We start from the raw sequence: 27,810 nt of genomic DNA, 5'->3' as shown, positions 1-27,810 counted from the left end.
CATCCTGGTCCCCCCTGGGCCACAGCAGCATCCAAAAACCCTAACCGCGACCCTTGCAGCTAGCAAGGCTTGTTTGTGGTCTTTCTGCACGGAAACACCTCTGCACGACTCTTCACGACGTGGGACATCCATCCTCCAAAGGGAAAGTTTCTAGCCCTTGTCGTTCTTGCAGAATCCACAGCTTCTACCATCCGGTGGCAGCTTCTTTGCACCCACAGCTGGCATTTCCTGGGCATCTGCCCACTCCCGACTTGATCGTGACTCTTGGACTTGGTCCCCTTGTTCCACAGGTACTCTCGTCAGGAAATCCATCGTTGCTGCATTGCTGGTGTTGGTCTTCCTTGCAGAATTCCCCTATCACGACTTCTGTGCTCTTTGGGGAACTTAGGTGCACTTTGCACCTACTTTTCAGGGTCTTGGGGTGGGCTATTTTTCTAACCCTCACTGTTTCCTTACAGTCCCAGCGGCCCTCTACAAGGTCACATAGGTTTGGGGTCCATTCGTGGTTCGCATTCCACTTCTAGAGTATATGGTTTGTGTTGCCCCTATCCCTATGTGCCCCCATTGCATTCTATTGTGACTATACATTGTTTGCACTGTTTTCTATTGCTATTACTGCATATTTTGGTATTGTGTACATATATCTTGTGTATATTTGCTATCCTCATACTGAGGGTACTCACTGAGATACTTTGGCATATTGTCATAAAAATAAAGTACCTTTATTTTTAGTATATATGTGTATTGTGTTTTCTTATGATATTGTGCATATGACACTAGTGGTACTGTAGGAGCTTCACTCGTCTCCTAGTTCAGCCTAAGCTGCTCTGCTAAGCTACCTTTTCTATCAGCCTAAGCTGCTAGACACCCCTCTACACTAATAAGGGATACCTGGGCCTGGTGCAAGGTGTAAGTACCTCTTGGTACCCACTACAAGCCAGTCCAGCCTCCTACAGAAGTGACTTTAATTCCCAGAATACTCTTCACCCACCTTTCTCAACCTATTGCCTCTAATGGACGGCTGCCAATCCGTGCGCGACCCCTCTCAGCAACTGACCTATCCCAGCGCTGCACCTCTGACGTCACACTCACAAACACTGCAGCTGACAAAGTCTTGCGGCTTGTCCTCCTCACACAAAACGAATGCGATATATTGCGAGCACTTTTAACAACAAAACCCAAATTTGCCGGTTTACTACAGGAAGGGTAACACATTCACTTCAGGACTTTACAGAGATTTCACTTGAAGCCTCGGTCGCTACTCTCTCCTTCTCAGCTCCCGCACTCGCAAGCAGAATTCGACCCGCAAATCTTACTCTCGACTTGTCAATGGTTCGTTCTAGTGCACTTTAGAACTTGCCAAATCTCCATCGAAGGTTTCATTCACACAATTTGACTAAAATTCGACCTGTCAACCACACCCGATTGACCTATTAAACCACACAAATTACAACATAAACCCAAGTATCTCCTACACTTGTCAATATACTCCGGAGTCTTAGACCACGACGGGTCCGTACATCACCAACAATCTCGTGGATAATTTTTAGCACAAAGCGCCACACTCACATGAAGTTTGCCGACTTTCCTACTCTCCTACTGCGGAGTACGCCCACTCCTACTAAAACAACGTTACCTGACCTAATATTCACACGACTTCACAAATCACCTGCAATATGCATAAGCTGAGCAAGTGCAAATTCTACACCACACATGCTAGAACGCCGAGAACATACCCAACTCACTTAAGCAAGCTCCGAGATTCCGGGAAAGTCATGGGGAATTTAGAAACGCATCATACCTCCAATTTGCATCATCTTGAAAAACTATTTTAAACAATGGTCCCTCGTCCTAGGGCCCCAAAGGGCCTAAACCGTCGCTCTACTACCAGAACTGTTAACGCGTCCCTTTATGACTAATTTGCTCACTTTGGGACTCATTTTAGGCCAATGAATCTTTTGACCCTAATTGAAGACACCTTAGGACGAGATAACTAACCAGCATGTCAATCAATATGTCAATAATGTCATCAAAGTTCACAGTAATACGACAATGCAAATTAGTCAAAGACATTTAATAAAACTCAGAAACCACCATGACCTTGCAGTCATGAATAACCACACCAGTTTAGTACTATTATATGAAGTTTATTCCCTATTAATTACAATTCTACTAGCAAGTTTATTAGTCTTAAAACCAAGAAACACATTAGCATAGTCACAATATGGCAACTCTGATAAGATTTCATCAAAGCAAGAATCACGGACATTAGAATATAACACAGCGTCAGCATAGGTTATCTTTAGCAGAGTATCATCATTAAGTTATTCAACAAACCATGGATTTGGTCATTTGTCTATTTGCGTCAGTTTATTGAACCCCTCATCTAACCTCGAATCAGCATTGGCATGTTGGGCTTCATGCAAAACAATTTAGTAACACCAATTTGGAAAACCATCTAACTATGGGCTCTGTCAAAAGAAGCAGTTGGTACCTAGAAAGGAAAAGCAAACAGACAATTACAATTTCATTGTCATATAGTTACCCTCCGTATTGGGTCAGCACTCAGGTTCGGTCTTCGTTCTCAGGACATCAATTGATTCGCCATCAGGAATTCAGCAATCGGGTAAAAGGGGGCACTTCCCTCATAAGGAGGTGAAGTGTAAACGGGCAATATAAGGCAAGGATGGTTTTAAGAACCAAACCGCAAAGTCTCTATGCAGAGTGACGAAGTGTCTGGGTCATAGCAAATCGCATCAGCATCTCCCTAATACTCTCTCCTATTCTCTCCTGTTCTGATTTACTTCCTTGTGACAAGGGTTTTCATTCCCTTTTCTGTTGTACAATCCCCTAAAAGCTAATTGGCTGGGGTCAGTACCCCACTATCTCTATCCAATAGTTTTTCAATTACTTCATTGAATTTGTCGCCCCATAACTGTTCTCACGTAGTTTATTGGTCCTTATAATTGACGTCTTCAGTGGGTAGAATGTCTGGTATGATTTCATACTCTCGTGGTCTTCTTTGCATCTTTAGTCAGTGGCTCCATTGTCTGTACTGGTTCAGGCGACCTTGTACCTGGGAATAGTCTACACTGTTGCGTTCAGCAAAAATGTTTCACTAAGCAAGACGAATTTCATGGGAACGGATCTACTACAGTTACATTCATCTTCTAGTTTGAAGAAAACAAGAGTTCATGTCCTTCAGCAAGTCAGCACACTGCACGTCAGAAAAATACATTTAATATGAAAGCCAGGCAGCTAGGCCTCGACTCATGCTAACTACGGCCTAATGATTTATTTATCAGAGCCTTTACATATAACCTATTATTATTAGTGCAAAATCATATCCTAATATAACATTTCAACATTATTAGCCAGTTTCGTTAGTCATTGTATATGCTGGCGACCACTCCCCGTGGGCACATTTCAAGCGCATGTTTTAGCAAAATACATTAACACGTTTTCCATGCAGCATTATTACACATTAGTTCATAAACATTTCATATTAATATAAGCTACGCTCTCCCAACCTTAAAAACCCACTTGGGGGTTAAGGATCGTGTTTCACTTTGTTTAGCATAAGTGTTTGCTTTTTATTTTGCACCTCGTAAGGGGAGGAACATTGAGCCCCTAGGAAGCCTTGCCAGATTAGAAAAGAGAATTACTCTCAGGCCGTGCCTCCTTTGTTTATTTGTTGCACTTTTCTAGGCTCTCCAGCCTATACTTCTGTTAACAGTCTACACCATTCACAAGCAATGGATCCTCAACTGACTGACATGGTCATTGGAGCTGTCAAAATGCATTTATCCATTGTATGTGGAAATCCTGGTCATTTATAGAAGGTAGTATGCACATTAGCAGGTTAGTGACAGATCACCCTCACTGATGTCTCATTGGTCAATCAATGTATTGAAAAGTGAACTGATTGAGGGATTCCATTGCATCAGTTGCACAAAGCAAACCAGAGTCTCTTATGTATTAATTGATCATTAAATTTCTTCCAAAACTAAGAAAAAACCTTGATTAGATCTTATGGCATCTCCAGTATTAAAAGATATTGGCCCTCATTTGGCTGTAACTGCCCCCTATGGCCACAGCGACGGCCGTCAACATACCGTCACCGTGGCTACCAACCGCCCACCCGCATTATGACCGCCAACTGAATTCCGCCAGAAGGCTGGCGGAATACCGTCGACGGTCATGGCGGCAAGGTGGCGCTGTTGTCAGCAGCAGCGCTACACCAGGAAAACACCACCGACCGTATCATGACCAATGATACGGCCTGGCGGTGTTTTGCTAGTGGACGCTGCTGCTGACAGGAGCGCTGAGTCCTATCTCCTCCCAGAGGACCACCTCCAAGCAAGTAAGTCGGCTTCTCTAACAGGAGAGGGGGTGGCGGGTGTTTTGTGCGTGTGTGGGGATGTTGTGTATGTGGGGTGTGTGTGTGTATGTTTTGGTATGCATGCATGTGGGTGGGAGTCGCCTTGAATCAGTGCGTGAATGACTGAATGTAAGTGTACGTGTATGTTGAGTGCAGTGAATGCGTGTGTGCGCCAGAGTATGTTGGTGTGTGTTGTGGTGTTTGGGAATGAATGTGTGCAAGCCTGGGTGGATGTGGGTATGCGTTTGTTTATATGTGTTTATGTGTGCGCGTGTGTGTGTGTGTAAATGTGTGGGGGGCAGGAGAGGGAGGGGGAGGGTGGTGAAGGGTTCTCGGGAGGGGGAGGGGGCAAGGAGACCCATATCAGTGCCAGGGAACAAATTCCCTGGCACTGATAGTGCATACCACCATGGTCTTCATGGCAGTGCTTGCCACGAAAACCATGGCGGTAGGCAGGGTCATAATCTCGAGGGTGGGATTGTGATGGCCACCTGGCTGGAGACTGAAGTCTCCAGCCCAGTGGCCGTTACCACCCTGGCGGTCGGGGGTTAAAGTGGCTGTCTGTCTGAGCGGTTTCCGCCATGGTCATAATTCAAATTTTTTTTTTTACTTCCGGCCTATTGGCGGTATTACCGCCTCTTTATCACCGACCGTCAGGGTTGTAATGAGGGCCATTGTCTCATTCAATGGACCTGAAGAATATGTGGATGTTTCCGAAGCACTCTTTTCTCATCACCAAATTTTATCTTCTGTTCTGTTAATGAAGAAATCTATGAATAGTTCAGAGCACATTCTATCTACGATCACATTGCTTTTACATATATTAACAAATCAGTCCAGGAAAGGTATACATTCTACAAGAACAAGTTCCATACAGACAAGGATACAAGCACAGGATTTTGATATACACACTAATGATGAAAAAGGGGCTATGGAAATAAGTCCCATGATATAATGGAAGATCTTCAACTACAAACGTGTAACTGATGAAAGAATACGCTATTTAAACAAAGGGGATTCGAAAACAGTGAAGTAACTAAAACATGACAAAGTGTTTTCTTTATGTAATCTGTTTTCTGAATCAAAAAAGTAAGATGTGGTGGAAAAAAAGCGACAGTGAGAAATGCAGCTAATGAAAAAACATCTAAACCAGGGTATAAGTGATTTGCTAGTTTTAGGAACATCCCAAAGGTAATTATAGAAGACAAGAAGTAGTTAAGAAAAAATAGATTGCTCATCACAATGTAGGGACGCAAATAAGTGGGGAGTTCTTAGTAGACACCTTTGCAGGCTACTGCTACTGATATATAGTTAAGGACGGAGCCGATAATATGTGTATAGGTGGGGATTTGCATTAACGTTCAACAATGAAGAGCCCAAATCATTATTAAATTCACATTGAATCCACTGCTTTTGCCTTTCACTGAATCCAAGAATTCTGATGAGTAGAAAGCACGTCAACAAACTGGAAACAAACAAGAAATGTAGGTTTTAAACACTAGCATAAGCAATTCCTTTCCACATGACTAATAGTGTTGTTAATAGTTCAACATTACTAGAAATGGCTCATGTATTCTGAATCTTCATTTGATGAACAGACAGGGCTTAATGCATGCTTGAATGCATTTACAGGTATATTGCCAAATCAGATAAATTGCAGTATATTTCTTGAGCATCAGTTTAGTTAAGATGATTCTAGGAAATTGTGATTGTTTTGATGTGAATATATTGATGCAGTGCCACATAAAGAGCCATTTCTATGTTTACAAAACTTGAGGGAGTTCAGATCAAATGTGTTGTTTCCCCTAACGAGACCAGTATCCCAGGAATATATCTACAATTCTGATGTAAAAAATTACAAATTTGAAGATAACTATCTGTGAATTTTAGAATGGTTGGCAGACAAAAATTGTTACTTCCTGTTGAATCCTGGGATCTGTCTTAAGCTCTCAACAGGACCCAGACTAGAAAACACACTCTGCTTAGCCATCTCCTTCAAATAGGAAAGTCAAACAACGCAAGCATGGGTAACCTGAATAGTAAAACATATTTCTGGGAAAACCTTGATTTATCATTTTGATATCTACAGGAGATGCACTATTTTAGTGAGTGTGCTCCAAGATCATTATCTGCTGCGGTCTCTCATATTACATAGTGCCCATGGACATCCTAAGAAAAGTTAAGTAGTCTCAATGGACACTAAAAACACTCGGCAATATCAAAACGTAGCTGCATACTCAAATACTCATCAGTGCGTTTTGGTTTGAACACTCTGTCAAAGTGGGTTATATGACTGTATTTAACCTCTGTAGTGTATATACTCGGCCAGAAATTTTTAATTATAAACTTGTTCATATACTAATGAAAGAAACAGTTGTGATTGGCAACAGAGAAGAATCAATTGGCTACCATTGCTGTCAATATTAGAGCAAAATTCTGCCCTTTCCTAATTAAACTCCTTGAGGGTGAAGACTGTATTTGGACTATTCCCAAGGCACAATTGGTTACACTAAAAGGTGACTAATGGGAAAAACTCAAAATGGCTGACAGTGTGAAATTGTGATTGATTATGCTGAAACATAGTCTCAGAAGATATGTTGCCAACAGTGACCCGTTAAGAATCAAAGCGTGGCTCAGTAATTGATTGCATATTTACCTCACATGAAATGTTTCAGCTGGAACTTAAATAATGGAGAATTATTATTAATGTCCTTGAACCTAAAAGCCTATTGCTAATCTTTTACAATTAATAAATTCCATAAAAATCTGCTAAATATTGTTGCTGAAAACTTTTGCTTCTTAAAATCCACAACCAAAAACAAAACCAGGCAGTTTTTAAATACATTTCCCGCGTTCCATCATGGAACAATGCACTATTATAGATCACGAGGATTTGAAAATATGATTTCAAGTAAAACAGTCAGTTTACCACTGTACCTCCTGTCATACCTCCTGCTAATTAGTCATGTTAGTCTAATAAAAGAGTACAGAAGTCATCAGGTTCTATCACACAAGACCCTAGGGTGAATTACACAACATCTTTATATACATCAAATGATGTATCTTATACAACTGGGGCCAACATATTACAATTACCCTTCTGTACACAATTACAAATGGCCCCAAAAGACACAGAAGGTTTTCTTCAGCAAGCAAGAGCCTTTAATGCTCAAGTTCCAGATACAACATGAACAAAAGGGAGGGATCATCCTAGATATATTTCTTTATGGCATGCTCCATCATTGAGTTCTCACCCTGTGCAATGGTTTGACAACAGGTGGGCTCTAGCCAGCCCTCTGATCTACATTATAGGTGTGAGACTGGGAACAATTAAAATGCCCTAAGGTGTGCACCTAATTAACTTTATATTATTGCTAATGAGGCACCCTTAGCAGATTAAAAGCCACAAAGGTAAAGACGAAACTGGTGTGTCAAAGTTCCCTTCTTCAGTAGGTCAACATGTTTCAGCTGTTGTCTTAGCCACAAACGATCTTCCAGCTTTCATAAGGGCCTGCCTGGCCCCATTTCTACTTTTAGTTTCTGTATTTAGACATACAACATTTGGTGCTGCCTAGTCCTCCTGCAAAATACACCGTCATTCATTCCATATCCCCATACATGTCATCAATCAATCAATCAATTTGTAATGCGCACTACTCACCTGTTAGGGTCTCAGGCGCTGAAGGGGGGTAGGAGCTGCTACTGCTTGAATAGCCAGGTCTTGAGGAGTTTCCTGAAAGTCAGGAGATCCTGGGTCTGTCGTAGGTGAACCGGGAGGGAGTTCCACGTCTTGGCGCCGAGGTGGGAAAAGGATCTGCCACCAGCTGTGGTCCGATGGATGCGAGGGATGCATCTGAGTACTCTTATGAGGCTCAGAGCTCCCCTGTATTTTAATTAAGCATGAGGTTCCTACTAGACCCCATATGAGATTCATCAGAAGACATGCCCGGCCATGCACCTACTCCCTATAAGTCCTAAATTGACTTTTGATCTCAGTATTAAAATAATGCAAGGATCAATGAAGAACATTTTTAAAGCTGCTCTTTACTCTATGCCTCAGAATGTGCAAGGTACCAAATATGTGAGTTGTAGAACACTCCCCAAAAATGTCAAATAGAATTATTAAATGTGTTAGGAAAGTTGTTTGCTGCATGCACTATAACATTTACAAACATGGAGAGACACAAATAAAATTCTCCCCATTGATCAAGTTGTTTTTTTGGGTAACCAAAGAGTCTCGGACAGTATTACTACAAACCAAATGAAAGACAAATATGCTGTTGGTTGTGAGGAACCAATCTATTTAACACTAATCAATGTCAATACAGCATTTCATAAGCTAGATAGATCAATTTTATGGCTTAAATGGTTTTACATAGCCCTTAAAACCTATTACTAACCCTGACTGCAATAAGATGTAACTAGAAAGATGTCCCCTCAGAATGGACTGAAGCAGTGGTGTCTGCTTGCTCCATTATTGTCTACATGTTATCTATATAAGATCTTTCACTAGTTATTGAGGTAGTGGTTACATTTCTGCCAATACTTTGATATATAAAATTGCACATAATTGTATAGGCCAGTGATTAAGTAATCATGGGCCATACTCTCAATTCGAATACAAATTTAAATAATATTTACCAATGTGCAGAAGAACGTCTTTAAATGGTCCATTAAGGGGAGCAGTCTACAAAGAATGAATCCTGCAGCTACTTGGGAATAATGATGTCTCAAAATCTAAACAAATCTAAAACCAACAATGCATTTAGACCATCTCAAAACAAACTATGTAGCTGTTTTCTTGAAGGCCCTTGATGGATAGAGCGATCAGGGTTCTTGAAGTAATAAAGTAATGAAAGTAAGGCAACTGTTTTTTAAAGATAAGTAATAGGAAGAAATTCAGTAAGTGTCTCCAGACTTACCAAGCAGGGTAATCTCGCAGAGCACTCAACATTCTAATTAACCGTCAGTGGAATTTATATGGAATAGAATTTTTTTGGGGGGGCGGGAGAAACCATTAGATAAATCACAACAGTTCTGACAATGATTATTGCAACATCTCAATATGTATTGTGCTACATTGTTAGTTCTTTTCTTTCAGCTGAATCTGGAAATGTTAATTTGGTGAGGGGGTGGAGGGTGGTAGGGACGTGACTGAGTAACACTCATGGCAATGCTCTCACACCTGTAGCTTAAAATCTTTCTCATGGTGAATACTGAAGTGTTTGAGGTTTTCTCTCTTAAAAACCCCAAAAAAGAACTTTGAAAAACATTAGTAAATAAGTATGTTGAAATATGACGAAGTTACATTGCCTTTTACATTAAAAGCAATGGAAGCAGAGATCTGTTTTACTGTCATCAAATATTAGATAAATGTGTTTTAAGTTTTGTGAGTTCAGTGACCTATTGGTAAAAGTCCTGTGAGTAATGACTACTGAGTTTTCTATGAAGCAGAACCCATAAATTAAACCCTATTATATTTTAAAAGTTTTTTCTCTTTTTTTCTACTTGGCATTTTTCTAATATGTTATTCAAGTTTTACCAAATTGTAAAATAATGTTTTGCTATTCTAGCATTTTGGCAGGCAATTTTAACCAATAAATGGAAACCTCACATATATCAAAACATGGACACTAATGTTCAATTGGTTAAAGTAATTTCTTTCGGTGCAATTAACTTGAACTTCCTGTGCCTAAAAATTGTAAAAAAAATAAATACGTTTTTTAAAAGTATAATTCAAAAATGTTAAATCCTGCTTGATATACATGATCTTGTATAATCTTTCAAACTACCACATGCTGCCATTTAATCTAAAACACTCTGTTACTTCCCAGCTTGATTTGTGCTTATATATATGTATATATCAGTGCATACATATCCTTGGTTTCTAATATCTACTTATAAATTCAAGTTATGCATTTTTCCTACAGTATGCAAACACAGAACAAACTAACACACCTAATTTGCACTTCTGCTTTTCTCAGTGAATCAGGCATATTTTATTCATGCATAAACTACACATCTGTAGGAGATGCAAGACCTTTTAGGAGTAGGTTCTTTTTCTGTGAATCGCCCAACAAATGTTTAATTGCTTACCTATGGTAACAATGAACTTACCGGCCTTTCAAGATCTATTGTGTAGCCTTTGTCTGAGCTCAGCACCTTATAATGCTTCACAACTGGTGGACTGTAAAATGTAAATACAAAATTGTCAACATTGTTCCAAGATAATTTTCACTGTAATATTGACTCTAAACAAGCAATGTTACCAATGTGTTGATTTCCTACCCCCAAATGTACTCAAAGGATCACCAATAGAAAGACCCTTGAGAAAAATGTTTGAGACTTCACAGGTAAAGGTGTACGATGCTCCTGTTGACCTACACTATAAAAAACTCAAATTACAAACACTTCTCACCTATGTCCAGACATGTGACTGGTAGCTACAAGCATGTAAGCTGTCAGTAATAGTAGTCTAATCTTTATTCTGATTATTCAAATTAAGACCTTAATTCAGTATCAAAACTATAAGTCTGCTCGAGAATATAAGTAATATTATCTTTCATTATTCAGAATTCACACCAAAACAGATTTAACACCCTTGAAACACAAAATCTCAGATTCTCCACCCAAGGAATAGCAAAGTGATTCGTTATGGCCTTCCTTATATTTAAAAAGACTGTTTGATTTTACTGCAGTGAGTTTCAGATTATTTTTTAAAATAATTTCCTTAGCAGCAAGGATCACACCCATAGGTTAGGTCCTAGTTTTATTTCCTAATCAACCTATTGGAGACTGATAAAAAATATTCTTACGTCCAGATATAAAGCTTACTAATAAGACACTCACCCACTCAGAAGCTACAACTACAAAGAAGACTCCTTCGTTAGATCCCACCTAGCCTCCTCTCAAAATGTAATCATGTTAAATTGCAGACCTCTAACCCACTTCTTTGCAGCAATGGATTGACTATAGCCAGCTATCTTTCCACTTCAAAGAACAATTATTTACTCATATTTAACAACTTAGTGCACACCAAGCAAGTACCAATTATGTCCAATTAATATTTAAATTGAGTTTTTTTTTAACTTTCAATGTTTTAGTGAAACTTCATCTGGTCAGTCTAACCATTTATACTTAGCAGACTTCTTGGATAAAAAACCATGGGCCATGTGAAGAATAGCAAGATATATTTTCAGGGAAGTACAATGCCAGGTACAATTAGTTCATCCCCTCACATACATCAAACCCACCCCTTACATTTTTCAGTATACCAGGACAAGAATTAGAGCCCCCAAAACACTGCTTGGCAAATGTAATTCTGGACATAATGCATTGTTAGCATTTTAAGAGTCACCAAACGTTTTGGTCATGCCGCAAACCGGCAACAATGTTTTTCTCAAATATTTTGAAGCAGTGTGTAAAATATGACCTCTACACTTCAGAAGAAAGAATTAACTGTGTCTCTAAAGGGAAGATCCAACAAAGTGTACTTATTGACACATTCCTTTTGTGTTTCTCTTATGCTTCCATTTTAATGCACCGCACGTTATCCAAAACACATAATTATGGTTTTCCTCAACCTAACTTACTGTATCCTCCTGGAATTAAACTAGGCCAAGCTTCAGTAGGGATGTTTTGAAGACCTTGGGATGAGGTGAGTAAAAACATTATCATATGCATATTATTGTTAGGGTTATTGTCTTCCCTTCAATGTCCACTAAATTAAATTTAGGATAAAAAGCAGCCTGATAAATTTAACATGGTTTCACCCCTTTCTCACAGGCAAAGTAGGATGATGGTAAAGTAAGTTTGGTCCATGTCGGCAGTGTCACAGTGGGCAACAATGCCATTCAAGTAATTACCTCGGGCATAGATGAATTCAGGCATTTCTTCCATCTCTTTTGGTTTTTATCTTTGGTTTGGGCATTAGCTCAGTTGTTAGCACTTACATGCACACTGTGCATAAGTGGATCTATTGTTCTCTATCCACATGCATGGTGTCCATTTAATTTCAGGGGATAAGGCAGGGACATCACATTTATCTGCACTGAGGACACCAGTAAATAATGAACTTTGAAAGTGGAGAGGCATAATTACCTGCCCTGAATTGCACTAAGCATGTGGAACGAATAAGGTCAACTTCCTTAACGGCAGGCTAGGTAGAATCTTCAACTGAGAAACCTTTGACAAACAGGACTAAATTGTATAATTGTATAATTTACAGCATAATTTTCACAGAATTTTGCTTGAGCCATGTGTGCTAAAGGGGCACTAATGAGATAGTCCAGTTCTTTCACAAAGTTCCAAATGAGCCTGTCTATCCAAATGGTGTCGAGGGTCCACCCTCCTCACAGGACAACTGGTAGACAACAAACAATGCACAATTTCCATACAAATATGTTATAATGTCATAGTTAGATATGCAATTTCACAAACCCTCTCTTTTTTTTCTCCAAATGTGTACTTAACATCTTTCTTCACAGTCTACATTCCACTTTCTTTTTATAATGCCACTCACCCTTTCCAGGCACATCCTCAGTCATATAATTTAACTGTAAACGTAGATAGTTAAAATCCACAGGTCCACAAACCTAATAATCTTAGGCAAGTGAGATGTGACAGGTTCATAAAGTAGAAAATCAAGGTCACATCACCGAGACCTTGTAGACTCAGACGGGTTCAATCGTGTTTACCAGCTCAGGCCTCAGATAGCACTTGTGAGGTCATCAAAACCTTACTCAACATAGGTACTGAAATACCTCCATGTTTATTATGACATTAATAGTCATTAACATTCACCTCAGCCGGTGCAATCTGGCATCCAGGAAACAACATCAGCAATAAGTCTTTCCAACTTAACATATTATAGCAAATAACAAATATCAACCTTCAATTTATTTAGGATAGGCAATATTATTGTCCCTAAACTTCATCCATTCAATTTCTGAAAAACACATACATTGACATATATTGCTATCAAATAAAACCATTTTATTTTGGATTAAAAACACAATGTCACCAGACAAAATTGCAATCTTGGCAATATTTTCGACCTTAGATACTAGCTTTCCATTTTTAGTTAGTAGATGTCTGACATCCAAACAACAGCCTACTCTTCTCAAGTACTTACATGTATTACTGTCACAATCTCACATGCCCATGATCATCAAAATTATGCCACTGTGTCCACAACATTCCAAAGAAGCCTCTTTACGCCATAGTTGCTCATAATATGCGAAGTAATGGCTGTTCTTTTTCATGTTACTCCTGTGGTGACCAGCCTTTGCCAAGGTCACCAAAAGCTGTGACTGGAGAGGAATATTATAACCATGCACACAATCTCTCACAAATTTACACTCTCTCTGTCATACAGACACATACATGTACACACACACATCCACACACCCACTCACTCTTTTCCTCCAAAACAGAAACATACTTTCACATGTATTCAGTCCTGCCTTACACTCAAGTCGCTCCTCTGCTTAACCCCCTGACTGCAAGTAGGTATCAGTAAAGTGCATGCAGCTCCCTTGACAGGAATAGCACAGCAACGTCTTCCTTAGCACGCTCTGCACTCATATATGTAAATGTGACTGACTCTGCAGAGCTTACAATACAAGGCCAATCACCATGTGTGTTTCAGTAAGCTTCCTGTTTACTGGCCACAGGAAGTAGACACCAGTGTGTCAGTCATACTGCAAGTGACAAAAGGACCTGCCATATCAAAGGCGCACAGTTTCTGCTAGAGTGGTCATTGCCACAGTGCCACTCTCAGCTCCCCGATAAAGCAATGAGTGAGACCAAATTATCTTTCCCCCATATAAAAGCCATTGATGGAATCTGTGGTGTAGGCCACTCAGTCTGCTATAACTGTGTTGTTTACTTTGGGTGGCTCCTGTTACTTCCTGATAATTCATCTATGGGGCGTCATCTCCAACAGTGTGAGCAAGAGTCACAACATGGTGACTGAGCCTGCTGGAGAGTGCTTTGTAAATGCTCATCATGCCACTGACTACAGCTCAGGATAGCTTGCCACTCTTGTAAGCTACCTAACTTTTTGCCTGCCTTCCTCCCTCCATTTTTCTGATCTTGTATTTGCTACTTTTAGGACTCTGCACTCTTTACCACTGCTAACCAGTGCTAAAGTGGTTGTGCTCACTCCCCTAAACATGGTAACATTGGCTCCTACCCATTTGGGATATTTAATTTACTATAAGTTCAGAGTAAAGTGCACTGAAGGTGCCCAGGGCCTGTAAATGAAATGCTACTATTGGGTCTCAGCAGTGATTGCGCCACCCACATAAGTAGCCACTTAACCCTGTCTCAGGCCTCCCACATCGCCTTGGCATTCAACACTCCTTGCCAAGCCTTAAACTCCCCTTTTATTATATATAGGTCACCCCCAAGGTAGGCCCCAGATAGCCCATAGGCCAGGGTGCTATGTACGTAAAAGGCAGAACATGTACTTGTAAGTTTTACATGTCCTGGTAGTAAAAAACACCCAAAGTCATGTTTCACTATTGTGAAGCCTGCTCCTCCCATAGGCCAGCACTGCAAATTCCCTAATATACCATTAAGTGGTAAATTCTAATCTAAAAGGAGTTGCATTGTCATGTTTAGTACGGTTGGAATGGTAGTGAGAAATGCTGCTTAGTGGTGAAGTTGGATTTACCATTACTATTTTTGAAATTCCACTTTTAAAAAGTAAGCATTTCTCTGCACAATCTGCTCTCCTTGGCTTACAGCCTGTGTTCAATTCACGTCTGGTCTGAGCTGGTTGAGAGCTCCCGTTGGGCAGTCCACCCAGACAGCCATAAACACACAGCCCTAGGCTGCATCTGAATTCATCTGCGTAGTGATGGGTCTTCCTGGGCAGGAAGAGTGGAGGGGCTCTCACTTACACTTCAAAGGCTAGTGGTCTGATCCCACACATATGACTGATAACCCCGCACAGATCTCCTGGCAGAAAGGACTGGGTTGAAAGCGGAACTGGTGCACTTCAAAACCACTCTTTGAAGTTTCCCCCTCTTCAAAGACACATTTGGGTATATATACTGGATCTGTGACCCCCTCAAACCAAACACCTTAGGACCTTCAAACAGACTCTGTCATAAGGACTGCTGTGCTGGCCAAAGGACTCATCTGGACTGTTTCCTGGAAGGATTGCTCACCTGATTGTCGCCCTGCTGCCTGCTGCTCCCTGACTCTGCTGGAATGACTCTTCCTTCCACAACAAGTAATCTCCAAGGGCTTGGCCTGAGCTTGCCTCCTGTTAAGAAGTCTCAGGACCATCAAAGACTTCATCAGAGAAAGAAAATCCACTGTGTTGGAAAATTGACACAACGCCTGCAAAATTCAACACAGCGCCTGTCTCACAACTGAAAAATCATGGCATCGCCTACCAGATCGATGCAGCACCTGTTTCATCCTGCCAGGACATTTTGGATTTTCCATGCATCATCCATAGGCATCACAATATCCTGCACCACACTAAGGAGCCAAAGCTGCACACCCAGAAATCGATGCATCGCTTTGCCTGTGAGGAAAGAATCGATGCATCACCTCCGCTGTGCTGGAAAAATCAATGCATCACTTTACTTACTGATCCATCACCTCCTTTGTGGCCATCCGTGTTGTTATTATAGATACATCCTTGAAACTGTGTGTTAAAAAGATACAACCACTGCCCTTTAAAAAGTTATATCTTGACGTATGCACCTTGGATTTTTGTCGTTTTGGTCCTATTTTATTCAGATAAATATTATCTATTTTTCTAAACTGGTGTGGAGTGCTTTGTGTGGTATTTTCACTTAGTTACTGTATGAGTTAATGCACAAATACTTTACACATTGCCTTTTAAATTACTCTGTGCCAAGCTACAAGAGGATGAGCACAAGATAATTTAGGTTGTATTGTAACTTACCATGACTTAAATTGTGATCCCTACTTGGACAGGGTGCATACCTCTGCCAACTAGAAACCCAATTTCTAACACTGTGTTCAGCGGTGGGGATAGGACTTGTGTTTGGCAGTGCCATACAATAGCTATGTGTACACTACCTGTGCATATTTAAGGACCATTTTGATTGTTTTTCTTTTTCTGCAATTGTCCCTCCTTTACATTTTAACACATCCTATAAATCATGTCTCCGGCTGGTTCTCCAAATGGAGCCATGGAGTTTGATCTGGCTAAGCTGGAGGATTACAGTTAACAAGCTGAAAGGCTTCTGCAAAGGGATGGGATACCTGCCTGAGGAGCCATCAATAAGGTGGAGCTTCAAATAACACTGCGGGCCTGGGCAAAGTCCCACTCCTAAGAGGATGACGAGCTGAGGGAACATGTGAATGGCTCTCCCAAAGAGCTACATGTAGCAGTTGAGGGGGACACCCCTGAAGCTGTGCTACCTATGATGGCAGGAAGCAGTGTCTCTAGTCATGTCCTGACCAAAGAGAAAAAGAGAGAGAAATCCAGATGGAGTTTGCAAATTTAAAATTAGAAGCTGAGAGGGAAGCAAAGAAAGCTGAAAGAGCTGAAAGGGAATCTGAAAGACCTGAAAGGGAAGTTGAAAGAGCCTATGTAGAAAAGAAACTACTACTGGCTCATGAACGGAGTCTATAATAGCTGGAACTCAAGGCCAGCCAGTCGGGTTCCAGCATTGATGGTGGCAGCATACATACAGTACCTGATGGACACAAGAAGATTCGTCTACCCAAGGATTTGGTGCCCAGTTATGTGTTGGGAGATGGCATTGAAAAGTGGTTTTCTGTTTATGAAGTTGCACTGAGTGTAAATGGGGTTCCTGGAGAACACTGGGGGGGCTGTGGAAACACATGACAACACTTGGAAGGGACACGCCTCTAACAGAGGTTGAGGACCAGACAAATACACTCCCATGAAAGCCATTTTGACTGCCAAATTTGGACCGAACCCTAAAAAGTATCACCAAAGATTCAGGGATAGCCTGTAGCTCCCCAACCAGCCCTGGGTAGATTTAATTGATTACTCCAGTAAGGCACTGAATGGCTGGGTGTGGGACAACAAAGCCAATTATTATGTTGGTTTGTACAATTTATTCTTAAGAGAGTACATCCTCAGTATTTGTTTTACAAAGTTGAGCCAGCACCTAGTTAACAGTAGGCTGACTGATCCCAGGAAGCTTGCTGAGGATGCTAACCTCTGGACTAGCACCAGAGTGTCCAAAACGGTATCTGGGGGGACATCCACAAAGGTGGTCAGGGTTCCCACAAAAAGAAAGAGGGGGGATAAAAACCTAAAAATAAGGAGTTCTCTAAAGGTTGCCAAAATAATTCCCAAGGGAGTTGTGGTAACTATTACCGGTCTGATCCTAAAAAGAAAGGATTCTTTGACCATAAGACAGGGACGTTTGTATCCCAATGTACACAGTGCTCCAAGTATGGTCACTCTAGCGGCAACTCCAAATGTCCCATGAGGGCACAGCCCACCACTGGTGGGCAGACACCTGGGTTGGAAAGTGTAGCGCTCGGGTAAGAGTTAGTCCCAGCTAGTTTTCGAGGAACAGATAGAGGTAATCCTAGTGACACTGGGGGATAAAGATAAGGTGCCACAGGACTACATCCCTGCCAATACTTCCAAGTATAGACAGTGAGTCACTATTAATGGGCAACATGTGAAGGCTCTGAGTGACACAGGAGCCAGCATGGCAACTGTCAAGTGTTAGCTAGTGTCAGCAGAGCAGGACCTACCGAACACATTCCACCAAGCCATAGTCGCTGACAATCGTGAAAGACATCTTCCAGTGGCTCTGGTTCCCTTTGAGTGGGGCAGGGTCTCTGGTACTCCGAAAGTTACTGTGAGCCCTGCCCTGCCTGTAGATTGTCTGCTAGGCAATGACCTGGAGCAAACTACATGAAGAAAGGTAGAGTTTAAGTCTCACTTGGAGATGATGGAATTGTCTGAGTGGGTCTGTATGACCACACGGTCCATGGCTACCCGGGAAAGGAGTTAAGAGTGTATGGAACAATGGCCCAGACAGCTGCCAAGGAGAGGGGCAAGGGTTGCGGGAAACTGGCCCTTGAACTTCCTGAGGTGGAGGTTGATGTGTCCCTGAGGAGGAGACCCCTGAGCCAATCAGTTAGGACATTGATTCCCTAGGTGATGTACCTGAGCTTGCTGGATGGCAAGTTGAGGTTGGGCCCACCAGGGAGGAATTCTGAAAAGTGCAGAGAGAGTGTCCTACTCTTGGGGACTTGAGGTGACAGGACCCAGACCATGCAGCAGCTGAAGCCTCTGGGGATCACCTAATCTACCAGGAGAATGAGCTCCTCTACAGCGAGCCTAAGGCCCCGGGTGCTGGAGGAGCCCATGTGCTGGTGGTCACCCAGGGTTACTAGGCATTCCTACTGGGTTTGACTCATGACATACCCCTAGCAGGGCATTTCAGGCAAGATAAGACCTTCGCCAGGCTTCCCGCCCACTTTAATTGGACTAGAATGAAGACATCTGCAGATAAATTCTGCATGTTCAGTCACACCTGAAATGCAAGTGGGAAGTCAGGGAAAAAGCTGAAAGCTCCCCTGATCTCCCTTCCCATCACTGGCACCCCTTTGAAAGGGTGGGCATCAACAACATTGGTGCATTGGACCCCTAGACAGCCCTAGGCAACAGGTTCATCCAGGTCTTGATGGACCATGGCACGCGCTGCCCAGAGGCAATCCCTCCAAGGATGGTGACTGCGTCTGTGGTGACCAGAACTCTGATGGGGATCTTTACTCGTGTGGGGTTATCTAAAGAAATAGTGTCTGACCGAGGCACTAACTTCATGTTGGTGTGTGGTAAAACTTATACATTCACCACACCCTATCACCCCAATCTACGATCTATTTGAAAGGTTTAACAAGACCTTGAAGGGTGTGACTGCAGGCCTATGTGAGGCCGTGAGGTGTAAGAGGGACGCCCTCTTGCCATGCCTTCTCTTACAGATAGGTGCCACAGAAAGGAGTAGGGTTCAGTCACTTCAAACTCCTCTATGACCCCCCTGTCAATAACCTCTGAGCATTCTCAAGGAGGAGTGGGAGGAATCTCCCAGGAAACCCCCCTCAGGAAGTGGTCAGCTACATGTTGGCCTTCTGGAACCAGATGCACAACTTCTGCAAAAGGGGCAAGAGCAACCTCGAAGCCAGCCAAGTAGGAATGAAACACTGTTATGACCAAAAGGCCACTCCGTAGAGTTTCTCCCTGGCCAAAAAGTATGGGTCATGGAGCCAGTAGAGCCCAGAGGTCTCCAGGACCTCTAGACTGGCCCATATGAAATCAAGGAGCGTAAGGGGGAGGCCACTTACTTAGTGGACTTCCAGAGCCCTAGGAACCCCCTAAGGATGCTCCAGATCAACAGACTCAAGCCTCACTTTGAGAGGTCCAAAATGAGCATACTCCTTATGACGGATGAGGGTGTGGAGGAGGAGTGTGAACATCGGCCGACCTCCTCTCTACATAGGAAGACGATGGGTCAGTGGAGGGTGTCAACCTTTCCGCCTCCCTGACCCAGAGCAGCAAGAGGACTGTTACCAGTTGCTGGGACGGTTTGCCTCACTGTTCTCACTCATCCCTGTACTCACACATCTGTGCGTCCATGACATTGACGCAGGAGTCATTCCCCCTGTAAAGAACAACATTTACAGGCTGTCAGACAGGGTGAGAGCCACCATCCAGGAAGTAGTCCTCAAGGTGCTATCCTTAGAGGTGACTGAGGCCTTTAGCAGTCCCTGGTCCAGCTCCGTGGTGTTGGTACCAAAGGCTGCCACACCGAGCACCAAACTACAACTTTGGTTCTCTGTGGACTACAGAGGCCTCAATTCCTTCACCAAGGCTGATGCACATCCCATCCCCAGAGCTGATGAGCTCATTGACAGGCTAGGTGCTGCCAAATTCCTCAATATCTTTGACTTAACATTAGGGTACTGGCAGATCGCCCTGACTGAAGAAGCGAAAGAGAGGTCAGCATTCTCAACTCCTGAAGGCCATTAACAAATCCGGGCAATGCCTTTTGGCTTGAAGAATGCCCCTGCTACCTTCCAACAGTTGGTTAACCGGGCATTGGCTGTCAAGGAGGCGTTCTGTGTGCCTACTTAGACGACATTGCCATCTACAGTGCCAGCTGGGAGGAACAGCTACATCACCTCCAAGAGGTGCTTCAGGTCCTCTAATGGGTAGGCCTGACAATCAAGGCCAGCAAGTGCCAGATTGGGCAGGGTTCTATGGTGTATTTGGGTCACCTGGTAGGTGGTGACAATCTGCAGCCTGGAGCCTGGAAAAATGGCCCCAAGGAGAGGGGAAAGGAACGCAGGAAACTGGCCCTTGAAGTTCCTGACAAGATTGAAACCATCACTGCCTGGCAATCACCTAAACACATACCATAGTGAGAGCCTTCCAAGGCCTCACTGGCTACTACAGAAGATTCGTTAAGGCCTATGCCACCATTGTTGCCCCTTCAACTGAGATGACTTTAAAGAAGAAGCCCAGGTTGGCGAACTGGACAGAGGTTGTCAAAAAGTGTTTGATTCTCACAAGGAAGACATGTGCACAGCATCTGTGCTCAGGGCCCCTGATTACTCCACGTAATTCATTTTGCAGGCAGGTGCTTCAGAGCATGGCATGGGGGCAGTCTTAGCATAGCTGAATGAGGAGTGCCATTGAAAGAGAAGCATTTGCTGTGGTCTGGGCACTGAAGAAGCTGAGACCATATCTGTTTGGGACCCACTTCTAGGTTCAGACAGACCATAGGCTCCTCAGATGGCTCACAGAAATGAGGAGTGAAATTCCCAAACTCTTGAGGTGGTTATTCTCCCTACAGAGAATGGACTTTACAGTGGAGCATCGCCTGGGGCTGATCACGCCAAAGCTGGTGATCTCATCAGATTCTTTGGCCTTAGTGAAGACAGCTCCCAAGGGGTGGGTAGCTCTCTCCACTTACAGCTGGGGGGGACATATGTTAGAGCTGACAGACGTAGAGTGGTCTTTCCCTATCTTTTTGTTGTCTCCCTCCATTTTTCTGATCTTGTTTTTGCTGGTTTTAGAACTCTGCACACTTTACCACTGCTGGTCAGTGCTAAAGTGATTGTACTTTCTCCCCTAAACATGTAACATTGTCTCCCACCTAATTGGCATATTTAATTTACCAATAAGTCCCCTGATAGTGCACTATATGTGCAGACGGCCTATAAATTTAATGCTACCAGTGGGCCTGCAGCACTTATTGTGCCACCCATATAAGTAGCCCCTTAACCATGTATCAGGCCTGCCATTGCAAGGCCTGTGTGTGCAGTTTCACTGCCACTTCAACTTGGCATTTAACACTACTTGCCAAGCCTTAAACTCCCTTTTTATTACATATAACTCACCCTTAAGGTAGGCCCTAGATAGACCATAGGACAGGGTGCTATGTACGTAAAAGAGAGGACATGTACTTGTAAGTCTTACATGTCCTAGTAGTGAAAACCACCCAAAGTAATTTTTAACTATTGTGAAGCCTGCTCCTGTCACATTGACCACCACTGGGAATTCCCTAATGTACCTTTAAATTGTTCTGATCTGAAAGGAGTGACATTGTCATGTTTGGTATGGTTGGAATGGTACTAAAAATTCCTGCTTACTGGTGAAGTTGGATTTAACATTACTATTTTAGAAATGCCACTTTTAGAAGTAGGCATATCTCAGCACTTACTGATCTCTGTGCCTTATAGCCTGTCTCCAATCCACGTCTGGTCTGAGCTGGTTGACGGCTTCCCTTGTGCATTCCACCCAGACAGCCATAAAGGGTAAACTACTAAGGGCACAAGTAGTGCAGTGTTAATACAGTGCTGAACAGTGCCATTTTTGCTGAATTGCATCTCACGTTTAGCTTGACCCCAGACAATAAGGCCCATATAACTAAAACAGCACAAACTCACTTTGAGCCATTTTCAACCCCTACAATATGGAACTCTTGTTTGAAAATAAGGACTAAAGTATTACTCTGCTTGTCTTTCTCTAAGTACCACTTCCTTTCACACCTGCACTTGCTAACGCTCACTCGTTAGCATTCAGAACCAATCAACTGCTGAGAGCCCTGGGTTCCGAACTATTATCAGCAGCATATTCATAAAAACCTTTCTACGAGCCAAACTCTGCAACAGTAAATAAACATCACAAAAGTAACAGTTACATATCGTGTAATTATGTTACAATCACCAGTGTCTCAGAAAAAAGCCAACAATGCTTTGTTAGATCCAATTGTAGTAACGTGTCTATATATTTACTTCATGGTATGCAGTGCTGACAAAATAATGAAGGCATGTATGGTAGGGCCTGCCACATAAATAAAATTAAATGAATACGACCAGAACTGTATTTTTCCTCATCTTTCGATGATAAAACAAGTTGCACACATTATTGTTATTTTATTTGCACAACATTCCAGAAAGCCTCTGGACGCCATTGATGTAATGTACGTTATGGGTGTACAACCATAAACTTTTTTGAGTTAAGCCTAAGGCTCGATCAGTATATTTCTGTGAGCAATTCAGTAAAACATTTTTCAACTTCAATGAGCTGAACTAATGTGACCAGCCTCAAATGTACTCTCACATCGTTTTTTTTTGTTGTTTTTTTTTAACTTGCTTTTGTTTAGTGATCACACATTACATTACACCCAGTTCAGTGATTACAGTGGGGCTGCATCAGAGTCATAATAATAGAGCTCAGTAAAAACATCCAGTCATGTCATGTATACAATGTCTTAATTCGTTGGAGTAAGCCCCTGGGTCTTCTAGGCCTACCCCGTGGGGGGTTTATTGGCCGGACTTTTTGCTTTCCCACATGTGTCGCACCCACTAGAATGCAGCTATACCATACCGGCAAACAAACGATCATCAGGGTTCTTAAGGAAACATCTGAACATTTCAAATATTACTGAATAGATAACGATGAACACTTGTGGCAGCATCAGGACAGTGTGTATTCAATCTTAAAGGAGGGGGGAGTGTGTGGAGTCAGAGAGGTAAAATCTACCAACACTCAATCCTCTTCCTTTAACTGAAGGGTCACTGGTGGGGTATTGAATGTGTAGCCAGAATTTGGGGGCTTATCTGCCCGGTATGTGTATCTCCTCAACAATCCCTGAGCACAGGGAGGCTCTGGTTCCATCTGTATAGGCAATAATACTCTCAGAGGATAGGTGGGAGTGGCACAGGGATTAACAACAATTTGTATATCTCTCATCCTCTCACTGGCTCTCCCATCCTGGCGTTCGCACATATCATATAAATGGCCATGCATTCTCTCATGTGAGCTCGCCCATCTCACCCACCTGTACAGTTTCAGAGGGATGGGTTAACTCCTCTAGCGAAGTCCGGGGATGTGCCAGCACTTGACGTCTGTGAGTGTCTTCTCTCATTGTTGGTAATATTTTAAGACATCCCCTAAAAACATTGTGGTGTGTGTATATATATATATATAAATATATATATATATATACTGTTCACTTTTAACTTTAACAGGTGAACAATTAAATAGTTTGAAATGTTTTACAATAAGATAAAAGTGTGTATTAATTAGAAATCAATGAATAACAACAATAATACCGTGCACAACAACCCAGTGGATCCCTTTGTTCTGGTAATTAAGGGCCATCTAGATTAAGTGGGATTTTAAAACTTTCTGCAAGACATGTGGAGATAACCCTATTCTATGTTTAAAGAAGGGAGTTACAAAAAGCGCTGCATAAATGGAGAGAGACCATCTTCCTCTGTTTCTGATTTTTAGAGTTGAGTCTGCAATAGCATGCGCTAGCGCATGTATATCGCTTGTGAGATGCTGTTGTAGTTAGAAAAGAGCCTGGAGCGCACTAGTCACTCGCCATTTGTTGGCTTGCGTGTAACTTTTCTTTACAGCCTCATAATTCATTCAATTTGGGCCTGACATAATTTCCCATCTGTCTGTGGAGCAGGGACCAAACACTGATTAAGTCGATGTGATTGAGATACTATTTCTTACACCCTCCACCTCCTGCTGTGGGGCAATGGGGCGATTAAGTGATTTGCAGCTAATCACAGTATGTTTAGATAATGCCAGCCCTTAAACCTAGTTTCGCAGTTCTAAAGTCAGCTGCTCTAGCGTTAGGCCACAATTATTTTGTGTGATTCCTTTGTGACCCGACCACTGTGAACTCCGTGAAATGGGTCTCTGTTGGCACACTGGCTTTCCCATCGCAGGCCTAATCCTGACCAGACTTCTCCCCGCATCAAGTTCCATAGCTCAGTATTCTGCCGCCAGTCACCCGGACCATACATCATTGTGTGGTGCATCACTTTCTGTGGTTCCTCAGCTTCCCTTCCTGCCCCTGTGTCCAAGGACCTCAAGTCTTCATACTGGTTGAGCCTTTGGCTGTTACTTATTGCCTTTACTGAGTGCACATTGTGTGCTTAGAGATCAACCTCCTGAGCTGCCAGCTCAATCTGTTTAATCTGGACAATCTGTTCTTGACTCCTCTAACCTCCAGCCCTGTTTCTCTGTTGCTGAGTGGGGCTATGAATGAGGTGAATGACTAACCTGCAGACAGGGACTGCCTTCAGGCTCCATACCACATTGTCTTTTCTCCAAACAACATGAGATTTGGCGTGGCTGGTATCATTAAAGGCCTCTCGGAGGGCAGGGTAAAGCCTTCCAGTTGGTAATGGCCAGGTACCTGTGAGATAGCTATTGTGGACCTTGCGAACAGTATTTGCCTCTTAGCTGTAACTATACTACCTGGACACATCGTGGTCACAGTTTTTTCTCATGTTGTGCTAAATGACCATAGTTGATTCATGTTAAAATTTTATGTATCCAACCACAAAAGACTATTGAGTAAACAAGTGCAAGGTATTTCCTGAGTGTACTACAACTGCCTGTTACTTGCATACCAGTATCGCTAAATAGTAAGCCCCCTGGTATCAGTTTTGCATTATTTTGCTATTCATGTGTGCAACCTTTCAAGTGAGGATTTATCAAGAGAACGATTTGGGCGATGTATTGTTAGTTAAAGAAATTCACCACACAATTCTTTTGTCACCTTGGAGTCATTGAACCTTCTCTTACATCACCTTCAGATGCATTCTCTCTTCTGTCACACTCAGGGACTTTTGTCTACAATGTCTTTGGTACTTTCTAGTTCATCCCCTGTGGTCTCTTCTCTGCCCCCATTCGTGTGCTCCAGTCCATTGTAACTGTGATATTCTCGTCCCCATCTCCCAGTAATCTTTAATGCCCATTCAATATTCCCACATCTACCTTTCCAGTCCCTCCAAGTGTACCTTTTGTCATCTCTGAGTTGTAACATCAGTCCTTTGAGTACCCTGCAGAACAGCCCCTTCTGTTGTCAAGGACTTGAAACTGGAACAAATTGGAATGACTTTGTTCCCAATTTTATACACAGCTTTTAGAAAAGGGATGTCGATCCCCTGTCTCATACTGTAGACTTGGTTTCAGTTGTTTTTTTCTTTAAAGTGTCCTACTCATGATGTTTTCCAAAAACAGCATTTGTGTAGAGCATTGGCCTCAAACCTTTTTTGTAATGAGGGCTACTTATGTTCAATGAAACTCATCGAGAGCTACTAATGTTGTTAGTGTTACTATCAGCACTGATCACTACAGTGCATCAGGCATGTTTGTCAGCAGTAATTTAAAAATGACTTTGTCAATATGGAATGATTCTTCATGGGTAATACATCGCAGCCATAGCTTCGTGTCTCTGATACCAAGATAACACCATATGTAAAAATTCTCCCCAGTGCCACATGATTTCTCACCCAAATATCAGCTTTACATATATTTTGGAAATGTAGCCCAATGGTCTACAACATAGCTTAAAGACATTGGCAAAGGCAATAAATCTGGCTAAACACACTCTCTCTGCTCTTCTGTCTCAAGTCTATTCACCACGTCGTCCACCATCTTCCTTTCTAACGATTCTGTGCAGCTCTGACCCCTATCTATTCACCATGTCACATAATTCCACTATCTAAACAAATACAGTCCACACCACACAATTCCACAACTAAGCATTCCAATACAATCTACATAATTCCACTCCACACCACTAACATCCCTACACTTCAAACCAAAACACATAGATAAAAGACATTGGGGGTCATTTGACCCTGGCGGTACATGACCGCCAGGGCTAAAATGACGGAAGCACCGCCAACAGGATGGCGGTGCTTCCTGGGTCATTACGACTGCGGCGGAAGCACCACGGTCGCACCGCCGGGGCCGGCGGTTTTCCGCCACAATGGCCCCGGCTGTAGTAATTACGAGCCCCCGACCGGCAGCATTTTCCAGGCGGTGTTAACTGCCAGGAAAAGGCTGGCGGTACGGGGAGTCGCGGGGCCCCCTGACAGGGCCCCATGCGGCTTTTCACTGTCTGCTATGCAGACAGTGAAAAGCGCGACGGGTGCAACTGCACCCGTCGCACGGCCGCAACACCGCCGGCTCCATTTGGAGCCGGCTCCCATGTTGTGGCCCACATCCCCGCCGGCCCAGCGGGGATGTCAAAATGAGCACCGCGGGAGTGCGGCCACATTGGCGGCCGCACAGCGGTTACAACTTGGCAGGTGGCGCTTGCCGCCCGCCAATGTTGTAATGAGGCCCATTGTCATTTACACCGCCAATAGCTCTACCTCTTGCAAATGCAAGACCTATTGTACTGCTAATGCTTGTTTATGCTAGGTATTGTAATTTGTAGTCAGTCTTTAAATTGGTCCTTGGATCACAGCTAGGCAGTTTCTTCTCAAGATATATGGCAGACATCTCAATGAATCATTTAAACATAATACATCCAAGTTTGAACCTGATCATCCCAAGAAAAAGCACTATTATCTGTGAAACTGGAACACACCATTTCTCTTTTTCAAGCCACTGAGCAGAAGTAATGTGGCATTCTGAGTCCTTTTAGGGCACTGAATTCCGAAGCTGGCAGGACAGTGTAGAGGCTGATCAGTAGTCGATTTTCAAGGTTTAGCTGCACACACTGCCATGCCTTGCTTATGAGATAGAAAAGTCTTAATAAGTTCAAGAAAGTTTGTGGAAATATACTGCTAACAGTGCCTATTAGGATGCTCAGTGTCCAACTTACATATGGTTAAAATCGCAGATTTTTCACTTCATCAACCAAGGATGGGCTGTCTCACTACCTTGGGAATGAGTCAAATGGTCAGTTTAGACCGAACTTCAATTCTAAATAGCATAACCTCAGTTTCAGTGCTATTGTTTGAAGGGAACTATCCTGCATTTATGATTCAACCTCCTAATGTTCTTAGAGGATACAAGGCAACTCTTTGTATTGTATCTGTAGGAAGCTGCCCTGGTGTGTGGTGAGCACATATGGTGTTATCACCTTATACCAGGTCCAAGTATCCCCAATTAGTGA

General features: G+C 42.6%; 1 protein-coding gene across 3 annotated transcripts in view; it reads right to left on the bottom strand.

Moving 5' to 3' along the window:
- The window catches only part of STAP1 (signal transducing adaptor family member 1), a 478,236-nt gene that overhangs the window by 196,869 nt on the left and 253,557 nt on the right, over positions 1-27,810 (bottom strand). For all 3 annotated transcript variants that reach the window (XM_069235790.1, XM_069235796.1, XM_069235804.1), the window contains exon 7: positions 10,499-10,568. In XM_069235790.1, coding sequence (XP_069091891.1) covers positions 10,499-10,568 — 70 coding nt within the window. The remainder of the gene's footprint in view (positions 1-10,498; positions 10,569-27,810) is intronic.

The sequence above is a fragment of the Pleurodeles waltl genome, chromosome 1_2, assembly GCF_031143425.1.
Source record: "Pleurodeles waltl isolate 20211129_DDA chromosome 1_2, aPleWal1.hap1.20221129, whole genome shotgun sequence".
Taxonomy (NCBI): Eukaryota; Metazoa; Chordata; class Amphibia; order Caudata; family Salamandridae; genus Pleurodeles; species Pleurodeles waltl.
The sequence above is the reverse complement of the archived record's forward strand: the minus strand, read 5'-3'. Positions and strand labels throughout refer to the sequence as shown.